The sequence below is a fragment of the Ursus americanus genome, chromosome 17 (assembly GCF_024610735.1).
Source record: "Ursus americanus isolate L20-20 chromosome 17, mUrsAme1.1.p, whole genome shotgun sequence".
In the NCBI taxonomy this organism is placed as follows: Eukaryota; Metazoa; Chordata; class Mammalia; order Carnivora; family Ursidae; genus Ursus; species Ursus americanus.
Window position 1 is genome coordinate 55,719,179 of NC_142143.1, and position 18,805 is coordinate 55,737,983.

General features: G+C 47.8%; 1 protein-coding gene across 1 annotated transcript; it reads left to right on the forward strand.

The window, feature by feature from the left end:
* The first annotated feature begins 2,844 nt into the window (after nt 1-2,844).
* SDR9C7 (short chain dehydrogenase/reductase family 9C member 7) lies at nt 2,845-11,014 on the forward strand. Its single transcript, XM_045789807.2, has 4 exons — nt 2,845-3,456; nt 6,858-7,116; nt 7,779-7,942; nt 9,476-11,014. Exons 1-4 carry the CDS (start codon nt 3,156-3,158, stop codon nt 9,691-9,693), a joined length of 942 nt encoding a protein of 313 aa, XP_045645763.1. The 5' UTR covers nt 2,845-3,155; the 3' UTR covers nt 9,694-11,014.
* The last annotated feature ends 7,791 nt before the right edge of the window (nt 11,015-18,805 follow it).

Sequence of the window (18,805 nt, forward strand, 5' to 3'; positions counted from 1 at the left end):
CTCAAAATAAAAGTTGGAAAGTTTACCCCGGTCCCGTGATTGGAACCGTGGCCTTGGGGAGCAGTGGGGTGTGAGTCCCTGAGAGGAGGAGTCGGATGCCTTCCTGGAGATCAAAGGAGCAGTGGGATAACCTGGGAGGGATTTCAAGAGGGGAGTTAGATTACCCCCTTCCTTCCACAGAAGTGGGGGGCTAATGTTTCCAGGATTTATCAAGTAGCGTGGGATCATGGGGAACCCAAGGGTGGACAGACAAGGAGAAGTTGGTGAAGCACTGGCAGGCCCCAGTCCCTTTCCCAGGGACATCAAGCCTCTCCCTCCGCAGCATCCCCTCTGCACCCCTCTGTCCCCTCCTTTAGATTTATGCCCCCAACTGCGGCCATCCCCATCTTCCCCAGCCGAGATCCCCCTTCCCACATCCTCCAGTGGAGGAGAGTGGGAGTCACTTCTAGACCCCAGCCTTTTGTTTCCTGCTGACCTTTGTTGAGCACCTACTGTGTGCCAGGCAGGAATTCCTTTAATTACCCAGCACTTCCTGAGACCATGACTCTCTATGTCTCCACTATTCTGATGATGTTCTGAATACGGGCTGAACAGAGGAAGCATTTGCAGAGAGTGATATAGATTCCTGGGCTAAGGACAAACTGGAGCTGGGAGCTGCCTCATCAGGTGTCTTAGTTTTCTTCCCTCAGTTCCAAACCGAGGCTATGGAGCCTTTAGGGGGATCTGATACGGTAGAACGAGATCAGTGTTCTCGGTGAAAACAGAAAGCAAGGTCAGATGTTGTTGTGTCATTCATTCTCAGCCATGTAGTAGGTGCTGGAAATGGCGTGGAAGAACTGAAGGCCTGTTTCTGGTGAACATGCTAGTGAACAGTGGTGTGAATGGAGTTAAAACACCAGCCTGACCTGTCAGCCTCAGGTGCCTACTCAGCAGGGAGACTTGTCACCCGACAGTGGGGCATTTCTAGCCCTAGGAAAAGAGCCCTTCTCTCTGGTTCCCATTCCCCACTGCATGACCTGTTTTTTGTAGCTTTTGGGAGTTTGAACACAGGGGAGCACTGCCTTGACCATCAGGCAGCGGAGAGGTCCATGAAATGGTGAGTTAGGCCTGGTCCTGGGTTGGGGTAGTTGCAAGTCATCCTTTTCTAAACCCAGAGACAACCCCTGGATGTCAACCTATCTTCTCAAGGACTGAGATACTCCCAGGACTGCTCAGCCCTTGAGGGACATTGTCTGACTTCCCCTAGCCAAGATTTCCCTGTTCCCTTACCCAGGAGGCAGAGTTAGGACATACCTCCCAGATCGAGTGTAGGTGTTGTGCCTTGGGCTGGTGTGCCACAGGTAAGGTTTGCCTCCACCACTTCCCACCTCTGTCCCACACTGGGCTTAGATCTGCACGCCATGGGTGTGCCCATGATCTGACCTCTCACTCCCACCACCCTTCTTATGGAGCAGCTAAGCTCTCTAGTCTTTCCTGCTTTATTTGGTTCTGAAGCTTACCAACCTTGGTAGATAGTGGAGCGTAGAGATGCATCCTTGTCCCTTCACATTAGGACTTTAATGGCTCTATTTCTGTCAGAACCTTTGGACAGGGAAGGTGTGGGTGGCTGGCCCCCAGTTCCTCGGGATGAGCCGGTGGCCAGGCTCATCTTGGGGAATGGTGTCTCTAGAGGTTTACTTCAAGAGCCGCCATAAACCCCGACATCTTTCTGTCCTTGCATCTTAGGGTCCTAGGTGTGGCTCCCCTGTCTCATCTCCTTACTTCTTTTTCTTTACTAGCTTCCCTCCTAACTTTTGTGAATTCTTTGCCCCATTTCCTGGAATCTCTCCCTCCCCTCCACATCCTGACCCTGAGAATTTTCCAAGTCTCTGACTCTAGTCTTCTGCTTTTCCCGTATGTCATCCCTCCTCAGAGCCAAGACTTGACCCCAGGCCCTTCCTGCGGCTGCCCAGGGAACTCAGAGCCTGTCCTCATCATCTGGCTGGACTTCAGCTCATGATGTTCACATCATAACTCTCTCCTTTCCTGCCTTCCTTCCCTATGCCCCAAGCATCCTCGCCCCTGACTTCTCTTGCCACTTGTGGTTCTACCTGTTATCAGCCCCATATGTTAGAATCCCCTGGGCTCCTGGTTTCCCCTACCTCTGGACATCCAATTAGCCACTGTGTCAGTTGACTTCATAATCCCTTCCTTCCACTGTTACACACCCCCTCCAGGCTTCTCAGCTCACCAGATCACCTAGTGTGCGCCTAGTCATAGCGGTGGAAGCAAATGCCCACTGGGGGCCCTGCCCCGGGGGAGCTGATGTGTCTTCTGTTCTTAACTTTGTGCATTTGGCTGGTCACTGGATGAGGAGAGCTGGGCCTGCGTGGAGTGCAGTGGGGTTCCTCGTTGGTGTCATCTCCCAAGGACCCAGGCCTGGAGCCCCTCCTCTTTCTGTTTTCAGAAACAGCCCCCCTGCAGGAGGGCCCTGCTGCCTCTGGCCTCAGGACATTGGAGGCACATCTGCCTGGGGGAGACCCTTTGTTTTTCTTCATCTCTCATAATGGAGATGCACCCAAGGGCAGAGAATTCCAAAGAGCCAGGAACCTGAAACGCATTTCTTTTGGGGTTTGTGGGAGGGGCACAAAACCAATTTTGTTTATTTTACATGAATGAATTTTGTCTTCATTTTTTCCCCTGAAAAGAAAAATTCGTTTATTGACATGTCTGCACTCATGACAAATGATATCGATCCCCGGGCCAGAGGTGGGGATTTGCAGGGAGGCTCTCTGGGCTGAGTCCTCCTTTCTCACCACCCTGCTCAGACCACTCAAGATGAACACGTCTTAGCATCAGCATCACCAGCCAGGTCTTTCCCGGCTTCGCCCATCAGGGCTTAGGGAGAGCGAGAGGCAGCCACCAGGACTGTCTGAGGTCACAAAGCTTCAGGTTGGACTTGAATTTCTTGCATCTAGGCTAATTGGTGTGTTGATGTATCCACCTATAGAAATTATAAAGTGGCTCACCCGGGAGCCCTGTGTGTTGCCAGCAGTGGGAGGGAGGAGAGCTCTTCCCAGTGGGTTCCAGCAGACTGCCATCTGGGGCTCAGAGGACCGGCCTCTCCCACTGTCTCCTGAGCCCAGTCTTCTTGGCCATCACCTGCCCCTTGCTCTATGGCGGCTATCACGGATCTCTCCTTTATGTATCGCTGGTTCAAGAACTGTAATCTGGTCCGCGACCTCTCAAACAAGTACGTCTTCATCACCGGCTGTGACTCGGGCTTCGGGAACCTGCTGGCCAGGCAACTAGTTGATCGGGGCATGCGGGTGCTGGCTGCTTGCTTCACTGAGGAGGGGGCCCAGAAGCTTCGGCAGGATACCTCTCACCGGCTGCAGACCACCCTATTGGATGTCACCAAGACTGAAAGCATACAGGCAGCGGCCCAGTGGGTGAGGGACCAAGTGGGCGATCAAGGTGGGGCAAATTGCATTCTTTGGCTTTCTCAGTGTCCCCCTCTCTCTTTCTCCCCCAGGCATCTGACAGTGATCAGAGACACCGTTGTTCAGATGCGGTGGGAGAGGTGATGTAGAGAACGGAGCTGGGGCTCTGGACCAGGGGGATTGCAAACCGTTGCGTGGTTTGGTCTGTTCACATGAAGCGGTGATTTCCCAAGGAAATTTTCTCTGCCAGAGACTCAGAGGGGTGGGGGAGAGGCTTCCATAGGCTGCCGGAGAAGGAAGATGTGTTCTGTATGTCCAAACCTCTAAAGATGGACTTGGGTAGTCCTAAGCATCAGCTCCTAGAGAAATGTGAGCCCATTTCTTATTGGGATCGGGCTGGGGAGGGGAAAGGGAACATGAGGCTGGACTCCCCGAGTGGGGATGTTTGCTCTCCTTGACTGTGTCAAGCCGGAAGGCAGGGGAGAGAGAGACCTGTCCTCTTCCTCACATCATGGTGGATATTGGCTTGACTAGGTTGAGTGCAGACATCAGAGGGACCACTCCTTTTGGGAAAAGAGACTGTGGGCTGGCTGGGCTGGGCTGCCCAGGAAGCTTCCTGCACTCAGGGCATGGGCACAGGAACAGGAGGAACGGGATGGCTCTGTGGTGGAGCCGCAGCCTGAGGGCAGGTCTGACTCCTAAGGGGACTAGTCTGGGGGCCTTGCAACAGGTGGGGGCCAGAGAGCCTTGGGGCCCAGGAGGGGCCAAACAGTAACCGCCTGCTTTATTTTTCTCCTCAGCATTTGCCACGATCCAATATACAATATGTTTTACTTATTTTTCTTATTTATTGTCTGTTTTCCCCTGCTAGAATAAAGCTTCCGGGGCAGGGCCAGGGATGGGAGGGGGAGGGGTTTTTTGTCTCTTTTCCTTACATATCCTTAGTACCCAGACAGTGTCTGGCATCTAGTAAGGTGCTCAGTAAATTTTTGTTGAATGAACTAATTGATGAATAATTCAGTGAGAGTCCGGCTCAATAGGCTGCCTTGCCCAGTGCCTTGAGCCACTTGTGTTCATGAGTCACTTGGTATATTAGGTTCCTGTTCCTGCTGTCATAAATTAAAGCAGGAGCTTAGTGGCTCAAAACAACACAAATTTAGGGGCGCCTGGGTGGCTCAGTCAGTTAAGTATCTGCCTTCAGCTCAGGTCATGATCCCGGGGTCCTGGAATTGAGCCCCCCCGCCCCCGCCTCAGGCTCCCTGCTGCTTCTCCCTCTGCCTCTCCCTCCCACCGCTCATGCTTGCTCTCTCTCTCTCTCAAACAAATGAATAAAATATTTAAAAAAATAAAACAACACAAATTTATTATCTTATACTTCCGGAGGTCAGAAGTCCAAAATGGGTCTCACTGAGCTAAAATCAAGGTGTCAACAGAGCTGTGTTGCTTCTGGAGGCTCTAGGGGAGAACCCCTTTCATTGCCTCTCCCAGTTTCTAAAGGTTTCCTGCATTTCTTAGCTCATGACCCTGTTCCTCCGTCTTCAAGACCAATAAGGTAGGGCCAAGTCCTTTTCACACTGCTCTTTCTCTAGTTCTGTCTTCTGTCTCCTTCTTCCACTTAAAAAACCCCTATGATTGTATTGGGCTCACGAGGCTAGTCCAGGATAATCTTCCCATTTTAAGGTCAGCTGATTAACAATTTGAATTCCATCTGCTATCTTAATTCCTTTTTCCCATGTAACCCACCGTGTTTACAGGTTCTAGGGATTAGCATGGGGCTATCTTGGGGGGGGGCATTATTCTGCCTACCCCATTGGGCAACATCCTTGGTCTAAGAAGCACTGCGAGAGTGGGGGGCAGGGTTTCTGGCATGCTCTCTTGTTGCCCCAGAGAGTCTCTGGACATGACAGGTTGGCAGAGCCTTTAATCTATTCACACCGCTCTGATGGTTCTCTAGTTCCTCTTTGCAGGAAAAAATGAAGGTAGTCCTGGTTTGCCAGCAGGCAGAGCTGTTTGCCAGGATGACGACGGGTCATGGCGAGTGTGTGTTCCTTCTCCACAGAGAGAGACCCCTTGGGTTTTATAGTCTTTGGGTCTCAGGAGTCTGATTTCCTCCTCTGTAAGACAAAGAGTCTCCTCTGGCTGGGACGGTTTCAGTCCTGCCAGCCAGCGGGTCCCCTGAAGTCTCTCTAGTTGGAGGAAGGCAGGAAGACATGGTGGGAGCATGGCTTGTGTGTGGACCCCAGGTCTAGGAGGAGGGGTGGACCACGAGTGGTGTTTATATCCAGACCTGCCGTCGGAAGAGAGTGGAATTGTGTTGGGAGGAGTGTCTTGAGGCTGCAGGGGTCAAGGTGGGCTGGTGGGATGAGGGGAGGGAAGGGAAGGAGCCAGGGCAGTGCGGTTTATGAAATCTTTGAATGAAAGAGCTGGAAGGTGTCCTTAGGCATCATTTAGAGACTTCCCAACATGTTTTTAGCATCAAACATCCTCCTCCAAGTGGAATTTCACTTGGACGCCCAACATGTAAAACAAATGGAAGTCAAGCCTCCCCCGCATCTCCCTCCATGAGCACATTTTGGGGTTCAGCCTGGAAAGGTCTCAGGATTGCAGACCGCAGGCTGGAAACAACTGTTCTGCCCAGGCAATGAAGGACCTAAGGCCCAGAGAGAGGCAGTGACTGTCCAAGGCTGGAGGTTGAACCAGGACTAGAACTTGAGGCTCTTCAGCGTGGGTCCCTGCAGAGCTGAATGACGATACTCAGCATTATTTCTCTCCATTTATACCAACTCAAATCAGATACCTGAAAGAGAGCCCTTATTACATTTTTTTCATGATTGTTTTAGTTAAATGTGTTACATACTTACTTACGGATATTATTAATGTCCTCTCTGGTTTGTGAGCTCCTTGAGGGATAAGACCTGTCTTGTTCATGTTATGTCTCTAGCACCTTCCTCTGTAACTGACAGAGAATAGAAAACGGATGGATGAATGGATGAAGGTGTGAATGGATGAAGGTGTGAATGAACGAACTGAGTTTGGTAATGTGCAAAATGGAGTTGGTTTCTTACACTTAGGTGAATAGAGAGGGGGAAGCGTGAGAAGTGAAGGACTTGAACCATTAATTCATTGGTATGAAAATGGATCTCTTTTCCCAGGGCTAACGGCTCAGGTGCTACTAGCTAAGGCCTGGACTGTAGCTGGTACAGGGCGCCAGCTAGCACAGTGACAGACTTAGTGAATCAGAAAAAGTGCCCCTTCAGGGAAACTGATTAGTAAAAGCATATCTTCCTCTGGGCTGTCATAGCTCCCCGCCGCACGCCACCAGCTGGGCCATCTTGTGCCTTTGCGACCCTGGGCTGGTAGGTGGTGGACTCCGATGCTTTTCCAGAGATGCTAATGATTTCTGCGTGGTTCTCTCTCCCTCCATCACACCCCCAGGCCTCTGGGCCCTGGTGAACAACGCTGGCGTCGGCCTGCCCAGTGGACCCAATGAATGGCTGACAAAGGAGGACTTCGTGAAGGTGATCAATGTGAACCTGGTGGGACTGATCGAAGTGACCCTCCATATGCTGCCCCTGGTCAAAAAAGCTCGGGGCAGGGTCGTCAACATGTCCAGCTCTGGCGGTCGTGTGGCTGTCATTGGTGGTGGCTACTGCGTCTCCAAGTTTGGTGTCGAGGCTTTCTCTGACAGCATCAGGTGACTGGGCCCCGGTGCCAAACCACTCTGGGTGGGAGTCCTGTGGGTTTCACCTCAGGAAGGGCGGGCTAGGGAGGACAGCATGTGGGCAGGGGCGTTCTGGAGGCCAGGAGCTAACACAGCAGCAGGAAGAAAGCTGGTCCTCAGGGAGCCTTCCCCAAGGACCAGGAGAAGGGATGAGGAGAAGGGGGTGTTGGTGATAGAAAAAGCTGTCTTCCTGCTTTCCTTGAGCTGTCCCAAAGTGAGCGAAGCCATGTTTGGGCCTATGGGAGTAGGAGGGAGAGTGTCTCACGCAGACAGAGAGGTCTGGGGGCAGACATGCCCATGGGAGACCCTCAGAGGAGGATTCAGGCCTTGCCCAGACCCCCTCACTCCCTTTGCCATGTGGTTGTTGGGTGTGGGGCTGAGTGGGAAGAACCTGGCAGGGCTTTGGTCTAGATTCTCTGTTGACTTCTTTCCTGCTGGGTTGGCCTAACTCAAATTGCTTGGGAAAGGGCTGAGGCCCTTATTTGCATGAAGGCCATGCCACCCTAGTACAGGGGTCGGGGAGCACCTCTAGGATGCTGGGGAGATAAGCCCCTGTAGAGGGGTCAGAAGTGACTCTCCCTGATGATCGTTTGTCATCTTGGGGCCCCAGACTGAGTCCAACTCTTCTTTCCCAGGCGTGAGCTCCACTACTTTGGGGTGAAAGTCAGCATCATTGAGCCGGGGAACTATCGAACATCCATCCTGGGCAAGGAGGGCATGGTGTCCCGCATGCGAAGGCTGTGGGAGCGGCTGCCTCAGGAGACCCGGGACAGCTATGGGGAGGAGTACTTCCGCAACTGTGAGTTCTCTGGGAGGGAGAGGGGGTCTTGGAGAGGAACAGCGAGATCTTGGGGATCACCGACTCATTTTCATTTCAGAGATAATGGGATGGAGGCTCAGAGGGATTAAGGACCCAAGGCCACACAACTAGTGGCAGGGCTGGGATTTGAGAACAGAGACCAAGGGGGCAACTGCTCAGAGTGGCAGAACGATAGCCTTTGTGGGGAGGGGAGCGTTAGGGGAGATGCTGCCCACTCCTGGAACCTGGCATAGAGCATTCTGCAGGCAGGCGTGAAAACGCAGCGAAGTTCCTCAGAGCACAGCTGCTTCACTGCAGTCGTTTTTCTCTCTAGGAAACAGTGGGGTTCACTGGAGTTGGGGGTGAAGGGTACTTAAACTACACTGTCCTCCCCAGAGAAGGTGAATTCCCTGTTTTCCCAGACCATCCCTGAAGTTGGGCCAGCTACTGTTCCTCTGGTTTTCAAGTTTTAATCCCTTACTGGGAAGTCTGACTCTTGGGCACCATTTCCTCCGGATTCTTCGGGCTCTCATTGCAGTAGGAGTCCCAGTGACCTGCCAGAGTCCTGGGGCAAAGGTGCGCAACAGGGCCCCGTAGTGTACCGTGTGGCTTGTCTCCTGCTTGTGTGGTGAGCTTCGGCAGACTGGGAGCGCTCAGCTGTCTGGCACCCGTCCTCAGACCCTCACACTGTGTGCACGATGCGAACAGAATAGCCCTCACGTTTGTCAGAGCCTTGCAACATCCCTGTCTGTGCCTTAGGTCATTTGAGCCCCACGATGGCCTCATGACCAAGTCAAGAGCATTTTTTTAAGAAAATATTTTATTTATATATTTATTTCGGAGAGAGAGAGAGAGTGTGCATGCAAGCGTGGGTGGGGAGGAGCAGACGGAGAGCCAGACACCCGCTGAGCAGGGAGCCCCACCCCAGGACCCCTGGATCATGACCTGAGCTGAAGGTAGACGTTTAACCGACTGAGCCACCCAGGTGCCCCTGTTAATATTTTTTAATAACATTTTTTTTCTTGCATGCTTTTGTAGAAAATTTGGGAACTCTAGGACCTATATAGGAGAGAAAAAGAGGCTCCATGACTAGGACTCCCACCAGCCAGACAATATTTTTACTTACTGTCTTCCAATTTTTCCCATGCACTTATATACACTTTTCTATTCTGTTCTCCCCCACTGTCTACCCTGCTATTACTCATCTTTATTATTCTCGAGAGCAGGTATTATTATCCTCATGTTACAGATGATAGAACTTTAAGCTCAAAGTCACACAACCAGTAAGTGGCAGAACTGGGCACACTTCTTCTAATTGCTAATTCAACACACAGGTTTTGAATTCGAGAAGAGGAATGAGATTATTTACAGGGTGTTTGCCTAAGGGACAACCTGGAGTGGGTGGTAGATCCTCCTGAAATGTTGGATCAGGGATCTGATGGAAAGGGAGTTTGGGTAGAATTCAGAAGAAACCATCTTTTATGAAGAGTAACAGAGCCGTTGACTTTCTTCCCCTCTTGTACCCTCAAACAGATACTGACAAGTTAAAAAACATGATGCAGTTGGCAGAGCCAAGGATCAGCGAGGTCACCAACAGCATGGAGCATGCCATTGTTTCCCGGAGCCCCCGAATCCGCTATAACCCTGGCCTGGATGCCAAACTCCTCTACCTCCCATTGGCTAAGTTGCCCACCCCTGTGACAGATTTCATCCTGAGCCGGTACCTTCCCAAACCAGCAGACAGTGTCTGAGCTGGGGAAGTCCAGGGGTGGTCAGTGGAGTGTGGAGGAGGGAGGGGGGTGGGAGAAGAGACTGTAGGGTCACAAAAGGTGGTATCAGACATTTTGGGGGACACTTTGCTTGGCTGGCACTGACTGCTGGAGAATTTATGGATAACTTCTAGCAGAAGACAAGTGCCCCTTCCCACTCACTGGAGCCCCACAGAAACCTGAGGTGGCCTTTGCAGGTGCAAAGACCTACAGCATGGCCCCAAGAACAACTGTCATTCATTCAGGAAATGGTATTTTCTGGACCTGGAAATGTCAAGGGGAGTAAACCGAGCTCCTGCTGAATCATGAGCCTCTCTTAGTTATCAACACCACTGGGAAATACTGCAGGATAATCGAGCCCACAGAAGCATCTCAACCGCTTTCCTACTGGGTCTCTAAATATACATTAACCTCATTTCCACAACCCATTATTTGAAGTATGTAGTAGGACAGACAGGGAGTGCAAGACTATATCAGGTAAAAGTTTAAGATATTTTCTTTCTATATAAATCTCTCAGTTCCTAGGTGATTGGGATCCACATAAAATAACATTCATTTGTTTAATCGCCATTGATTAATTTTTCAGATTTTTATTGAGTGCCTGCAACACACAACTATGTAAGTGCTGAAAGGATGTAAAGATGATTAAAGCATGGTCTTGGGTTTTTTTATTGTTTATTTTGCGGTTCTGTTTACTAGTAGCAGAGATAGGACAAACAGTGATAGAAGAAACAGAAATCAGAAAATCACATTTTTAGAGTTATGAGGAACCCAGAGGCCATCAAATCCAGTAGTTCCCAAACTATGCATCGTAATTGCCTGGTTCATTAAGAATACAGATTCCTGGCCTCAATGTTAGATTATTGCATATTCAGTAGCTTGGGATGGGGCCCAGAAATCTGTGTTTGCAGCAAGGTGATGATCCCTGTGTCTGTGGGTGCTTGGGAACCACTGATAGCTCGACAGCAGTACTGAATGCTCCGAGGAGGAAGTGACCTGCCCAAGGCTTCCCAGTGTGATGGCCAAGACAGAACTCACGTGCTCAGATTCCCAGAGTTATAGTTATAAAGAATACGTTTTTGACATCAATAACATTGTCAAATAAGCCATGACACTAAATTTAAAAAAAAACACCTTAAAACTTCTAAGTCATGTGAAGTTCTATTGAAAAGACTTTTTTGATCTTGAGGAATGGTTATGTAATAAAGGTCAAATGTGAATTTTTTAAATTAAAATGTCTTTATTTGTGTCTCTTCAACGTCCAACTGAACTTGAAAATAGCCAAATGAACTTAATCACCTCTGCAAAGACGCCCTTTCCAAATAAGGTAACATTCACAGGTTCCAGGAATTAGGATGTGGACATATCTTTTGGGGGCGGGGGGGCTGCTGTACAACCCACTCAGTCTGTTGTTTGCAGCACTTTTATTCCTGACACCAAATTGTGTATCAGGTAGGATGCATTGAATAGCAAGTGATAGAAAAGCCAACTCACATGAGCTTTAACGATAAAGAAAGAGGACAGGACTCAGGGGCTGAATGATAGCTTGGAGGAGGCGGGTTCTTTCTACTTTGCTCTGCCATCCAGTTTTGCCGTTATCCCACTTATCTTTATTGCTGTGGTATGACTGCCAGTGGCACTGGAAACTCTGTGCTTTTCCATTCACAACTTACTCGAGAAGAAAGAGTCTATCTTTCCATGGCATTAAAGATTAAGGAAGTCTGTTTCCCAGAGCCCTCGCTGAGACTCTCCTTGAATCTCATTGTCCCAAACTGGCTTAGTTTTATCCATCCATGAACCAATCATGGACAAGAGGGTAAGTTTCCGTGAATGGCTTAGATTAATTGGGACATGTTGGGGAGTTGGTCACAATGCTTACTGCCCAGGAAAATTCAAAACTTAGACTCTGCTATTAAAAGGGTTGAATCTAGGGGCACCTGGGTGGCTCAGTCAGTTAAGTGTCTGCCTTCGACTAGATCCTAATCCCAGGATCCTGGGATCAAGCCCCGTGTCAGGCTCCCTACTTAGCAGGGAGCCTGCTTGTCCCTCTCCCTCTGCTCCCCTGCTCCTGCTCTCTCATTCACTCTCTCTCTATCTCAAATAAATAAGTAAAATCTTAAAAAAAAAGGGGGGGGGTTGAATCTAGGTCAAAAACAAATTTTCTTTCCTTAAAACACAAAAATTTACTAGGGGTAGACCATAACTAGGTAATACTTTGAGATACTAATTTTCACATGTTCATTGCTCCCTGTTTTCCTATTTCTCCTTTCCCTACTCAAGTAGGGAGATAATTTGGTACTTCTTTACCTGGGGTGAGCTACTCGAACAAATACATTTCCTCCACTTTCTCCAGCTTTAGTTTCTTCCTCCAACCTTAATATTTTTAGAGAAATTACCAGAATTGGGGAAAGAAACAAAAGGAAATGTGACTTGTGGGTGTACACAGTGTCTCAGAGAAGCAGGCCCTTTTCCCCAAGACAAGGAGAATCACTCTGGCTGGTTAGAGACGAGAATGAGGTTTGGCTGTTCCAGAGGAGGAAGGGGAGCACATTGAAGAGGCGGCAAGACTCAAAAGAGTGACAGCTACATTGTGTGTTTAGGCAGATGAGACCCTGGGTGACTTCATGTAAGATACCTGTGTCCCACAATAGCAGGAAGGCAGTAGAGATTCACCAGGTATAAAGACATGTAGACTGGGATGGCAGACATTTAAGAGGTAACCTATGCAGATAGAAGACTTGATTTTTTGCTCTAAGAGCTATCCCCCCACCCATCATTAACAGTTAAGGTGTTTGTTTGCTTTTTTTAAATTTGTAGACTGAGATTCAAATCTGCTCCAATAGTACAGTTTAGTTTCTTTCATATTAGGATTATAACTTTTTCTCGTATAGCTTTTGTATTTTCCTGAAGTTTTAAGTTGCCTTTTCTTATTCACTTATTCTGCCTCTTAATCAAATTATCTCAACACGTTTTTGTTTTTGTTTTGTTTTGATTTCAAGCAGGGAAGTAATATGATCTGATTTAAATTTTGAAAAGGGGCTCTGTGGAGATTGAAATGAAGGAGCAATGGTGGAAGCAAGGGGACCATTACATAATCCAAGCAAGAAATAATGGTAATGTAGGTTAAAGTGGTGGTAGTGGGGATGATGAGAATGGATGAAATCGTATATAATTTGGAGGCAGAACCATTGAAGGATTTTAATCAGTTACTCTGTCAAAAAAGAATTTATTGTGCTCCTACTATGTGCCAGGTGTAGTTCTAGATGCTGGAGTTAGAGTGGTAGACAAGACTGAGTCCTTGCCTCCAAGCAGTTTATATTCTGATGGGGTGGAGATGTTGGGCAATAGGCAAATAAAAGAATGAATGAAATAATTCTATATACTGATAAATGCCATAAGTGGAGAAAATTTAGTAATGTAATAGATGACCAAGGAGATTATTTACTTTTTTTAAAGCCAATGTTATTGAGGTAAAATTTATATTAAACAAAATGCATCCTTTTAACCGTAAAGTTTGATGAGTTTGACTTATAAATATACCTGTGCAACCACCATCAGTCAAGATATAGGACATTTCTCTCACCCCAAAAAGCTTCCTGGCCTCCTTGCAGTTAATTTTCCTTCCTTTCAATAACATTGGTTTCTGCCAAGGTTCCAGACAACCACTGATGTGCTTGGTATCTCTATAGATTTGTTTTGAGGCTACTTATTTTTTTTCATTTCTTTTTTTAAAAATTTTTATTTATATTCAATTTAGCTAACATATTAGTTTTGGGGTAGAATTTAGTGATTCATCAGTTGCATATAACACCTAGTGTTCATTACATCAGGTGCCCTCCTTAATAATGCCCTGGGTGGCTCAGTTGGTTAAGCATCTGCCTTCAGCTCAGTTGGTGTTCCTGGAGTCCCAGGATGGAGCCCCTCATCAGGCTTCCTGCTCAGAGGGGAGTCTGCTTCTCCCTCTCCCTCTGCTCCTCTCCCACTCATGTTTTCTCTCTCTCTCTCCCTCATCTTCCCTCTCAAATAAATAAATAAAATCTTAAAAAAAATAATTCCCATCACCCAGTTATCACATTCCTCACCCACCTCCCCTCTCCCCAATTTGTTTCCTATAGTTAAGAGTCTCTTATGGGTTGCCTCCCTGTTTTTATCTTTTTTATTTTTCTTTCCTTCCCCTGTGTTCATTTGTTTTGTTTCTTAAATTCCACATGTGAGTGAAATCATATGGTATTTGTCTTTCTCTGACTTATTTTTTTTTTAATTACTATTTGAGAGAGAGAGAGAGAGCGAGCACGGAGGGGAGGGTCAGAGAGAGAGAAGCAGACTCTCCGCTGAGCAGGGATCCCAATGTGGGGCTCAGTCCTGGGGCTCCGGAATCACGACCTGAGCTGAAGGCAGACCCTCAACCGACTGAGCCACGCAGGTGCCCCTTCTCTGACTTCTTCACTTGGCAAAACGCCCTCTAGTTCTAGCCACATCGTTGCAAATGGCAAGATTCTTTTTTTTTTTTAATGATTTTATTTATTTATTTGGGGGAGGCGTGTGAGAGCACAAGCAGGAGGAGGGACAGAGGGACTTCCTTCTGAGCAGGAAGCCCTACTTGGGGCTTGATCCCAGGACCCTGGGATCATGACCTGAGCTGAAGGCAGACGCTTAACTGACTGAGCCACTGCAAATGGCAAGATTTCATTCTTTTTGATGGCTGAGTAATATTTCGTTGTGTATATATATCACATCTTCGTATCCATTCGTCTGTCAATGGCCATCTAGGCTCTTTCCTTATTTTGGCTACTGTGGACATTGTTACTATAAACATTGGGGTGCATCTGCCCCTTTGGATCACTATTTTTGTATCATTTGGATAAATATCTAGCAGTGCAATTGCTGGGTCGTGAGGTAGCTCTATGTTTAACTTTGTGAGGAGCCTCCACACTGTTTTCCACAGTGACTGCACCAGCTTGCATTCCCACCAACAGCGTAAGAGGCTTCCCCTTGAGGCTACTTGTTTTTAAAGAAGATCACTTTTGCTGCCATTGGGGAATTAGTTGGCATGAACCTGGTTGGAGGGATACAGGAGGAGCAGGAGTAGAGACGATGAGAGAAAAGTACCAGTGAAATAATAGAAATAGAAATAATTAGCATTCATCAGGCATTACTCAGTCCCAAGCACTGAGTGTTTTAAGTGCTTAGTGTTTTAATTTTAATTTAGTCTCTATAACAAGCCCTGTGAGGTTACCCTATTTTATAGAGGAGGAAACTAAGGTTCGAAGACGTGAAGTCATTTGCACAAGATTACGTAGCTAGTAAGTGGCAGTCAGGATTCCAGCCCCCACACAAGAGCCCACACTTACACAGTGCTGCCTACCTGCCAGGCACTGTTCTAAGCACTTTAATCTTCACCAGAACCTTCATAGGTATGGTTCCAGTTTTAATGTGGAGGAAACTAGAGGCTCAGAGAGAATAATTACATACCCCATAAGCAACTGGCAGAGCAGGTCCTTCTAGTTCTCTGTACACACATCTGCAGCAGGGTTTTCTAGCCAGCTGTCGTGTGGCTTGCCTCTGTTCCCATGAACCTTCGGAAACCGCTCCTAACCAGCCTAGCTTGGGCCTCTCTTTCAGCTCTTTCCTTGTGAAGGCAGGGGAGCCCCTGTCATCCATAGGCCTCCTCTTCTATGGGACATGCCTACCTTTCCCCTGAGGCTTGGCAAACTCTCTGATGTCCAACGAACCTCAACCTAGAGGCTGGGGGAGGTGGGAGGAGAGAGCGCAGTCTAGAGTACCATGGGGCTGGCTAATCACTGAACTATCGCCTGGCCAAGGCCGTTTGAGACATTCTTGAACAACAAAAACGTGAATACTGCATCTGGACCAGAACGAATGGATACAGAGAATTCTAATGCCAAACTTGGAACAATAAACAACATGTTCCTTTGGGAACATCAGGCAGAGGAGCAGGAGGTTTAAGGATTTAAAAATTGTTAGTGTTTTTTTTAATAGTCAGGGACAAGTTTCAACCAGGATGTGAAAATGAACTGGAAGTAAACAACCTCAAAGGCAGAATTGAAATCTTGTGTAGGGGCGCCTGGGTGGTGCAGTCGTTAAGCGTCTGCCTTCGGCTCGGGGCGTGATCCCAGCGTTCTGGGATCGAGCCCCATATCAGGCTTTTCTGCTGGGAGCCTGCTTCTTCCTCTCCCACTCTCCCTGCTTGTGTTCCCTCTCTCACTGGCTGTCTATGTCAAATAAATAAATAAATAAAATCTTAAAAAAAAAAGAAATCTTGTGTAATCCACTGTCTTGTGTAATTGCAAGAGAACTTCAAAATAAGGACAGAAATGCCAACTCGTCTAAGTTTGCCAGGAAAGAAGTCTGAATTTCTCCTTCTACTGAAGAACGAGGAGCACCCTCCTCGGGCACCCCCCACCCCCCGCCCCCAGGGCTCTACCACCTTCTATACCAGTCCCAGGAGAGGCAGGTATGGGTTGACCGCCTTCAAGACAACGATGACTTAATTGTGATGTGTGACTCGGGCTTTGGGCACCTGCTGGCCAGGCAGCTGGACCTGCGAGGCTTGAGGGTGCTAGCTGCGTGTCTGACGGAGAAGGGGGCCCAGCAGCTGAGAGACCAGACGTCAGACAGGCTGGAGTCCTGGATGTCACCAAGACAGAGAGCATCCCTGAAGCCACCCAGTGGGTGAAGGCGTGTGTGAGGACAGAGGTATGACATAATTCTCTTAATCTAGATGTCCTCTTATTCCAAGTACTGGTCCCATGAGGAGATGACCCAGCCTACTAAATAAGAGAGAGACACTATTAAATTATTAAATTCACTCTTCATGATCTACTTTGACAGAAAAGAACAATGATATGGATCCAAGACAGAAGCTAATTCTACTCAGTCATGCTCTGTGCTAGGTAACCATAGGTATATGAACTTGCTTTGTATAAGTAAAAACTATTTGATAATAAGTAATCTTTGTATAGCACTTCATAACTTTATAAAATTCTTTTATATGTCCCATGTCCTGTTTAAAGAAATTTGCTCTCACCCCGGATCATTGGAACATTCTTGAATGGGTCTTGCTTGTCCACATTCAAGGTCTTTGCCCATAGTTCCCGCCATATGCTGGTGCAATGGAGCAAATGGGAGTTGGAGTCCAGATACCTGCAAAACATTCTGGCTGCACTCTGAGTGACCTTAGCTAAGTCATCTAACACCTCAGTGATCCAATGTTTTCCCCAGTCAAGTAGGGCTGTGATAAAGCCGGAGGTAATGTACATGAAAAACCTTGAACAGAAGGGAGAGTCAGATTATGGACCTGGTGAATGAGTCACAGGCCAAGCTAGAGAATGAGTACTCAGTCTTCTGTGCAATGGGGAGCCATAGCAGTTTCTGGAAAAAGGTGGTTCTTTTCCCGATCTTTCCCAAATTTCATTTGTCCATTCTGAATCCACCTGATTTCTTGGACTTTGGACCTTTGTCTACTGGCAGTGTCCAGCAGTCTTACTGTGAACTAGAAAAAGAAGGAAACCGTTGACAAAGAGCTGCAGGAGTAGGCACCTAGGAAAACAAGGAGAGGGGATAAGTTTCCAAAAGACAGAGGAGGAGGACCTAAGGTGCCTCTTTATATGGGCTTTTCGTGAGCTCTGGGCTCAGATCTGGAACCAGGAGCCTGAAGGAGGCTCCCCTCCCATGGCGGAATGGCTTCAGTAGTTCCTGGGATTTCTCACATTGGCTTCTGTTCCTCTTTACATGAAGAAAGAGAGGCTTGCCAGTCAGAACCATCCTCCATAGATAAATACTGGTCTCTTTGTTGCTCAGCAGGAAAATGCTCCAGATAGCAATGTTGGATAGAAACCACCCCCTCCCCTTCCCTCCTCCCTCCTTTTCATTCTTTACTTCTGACTGGTTAATGGTTATATTGGGAAATAACTGCCACAGTCTACAGCCTCTGGACTGTGTACAACAGGTCCTGTTCTTACTGTAGGATCTAGTTTCAGCTGCATGTCACAGACGCCCGAATTAACAGTGGATTACACGAGACAGGTATTTCTTTCTTCCCTGTGGAAAAACCTGGAGTGGTACAGTAGCTCCTCTCTATTGATTTGTCAGGGGCTCAGGTTTTTTTCAGTCTTCCTGCTCTGCTATCCTATAGTCCAGGATGGCTCTAGCCAGCTAGCATGGGGAAAAGAAGGACCGGGCTCTATCCTGCAAGGGCATAGCACCGATGTTTTGCACATCTTGCTTGTGCCCGCATACACGGGCCAGAACGTAGTCACACTGACCCAGCTGCAAGGCGGGCTGAAACTGTGGTTCTCATTCTGAGTAGCCATGCATTCAGCTAAAATTCCAATTATTGCTGACAAAGGGGAGAACGTATATTGTGGGAAAGCTGGCCGTCTCTGCCACACCGAGCAAGTCAATTCTTTGGGGGGCCAGCTTCAGCAACATCTTCTCCCTTTATAGTCTCTGGTGTGTGACTGGTTTAATAATTACACTTCTGAACCTATGGGTCAAATGATTGGGATGTCTCTAGGAAGACTCCAGGAATTCTTCTGTTCTTAGGTACCCAGGACGCTCTTAACAGCAAAGAATTGAGAAGAGTTTGGAGACATTTCTCAGAATCGATCAGATTTGGTCTTTGGGTTGTTTCCTTTGCAGGATAGAGATACTTACCTTTGTTTTTTTTTTTTTTTTTTTAAAGATTTTATTTATTTATGTGACAGAGAGACAGCCAGCAAGAGAGGGAACACAGCAGGCGAGTGAGAGAGGAAGAAGCAGGCTCCTAGCGGAGGAGCCCGATGTGGGACTCGATCCCGGAACGCTGGGATCACGCCCTGAGCCAAAGGCAGACGCTTTAACGACTGCGCTACCCAGGCGCCCCTTACCTTTGTTTTAAATAGTTTTGGTTGAGGTATAATTTACAGAGTTCACTTGTTGAATTTTATGTAAGTGTACAGTTCAATATTTTTTTACTAAATTTATACAGTTCGTGTAACCATCACACAATCGAGTAATGAAAAAATTCTCTCCCTCCAAAATGTTCTCTTGTGCGTGAAGTCAGTTCCCATTGCCACTGATCTGCTTCCTGTCT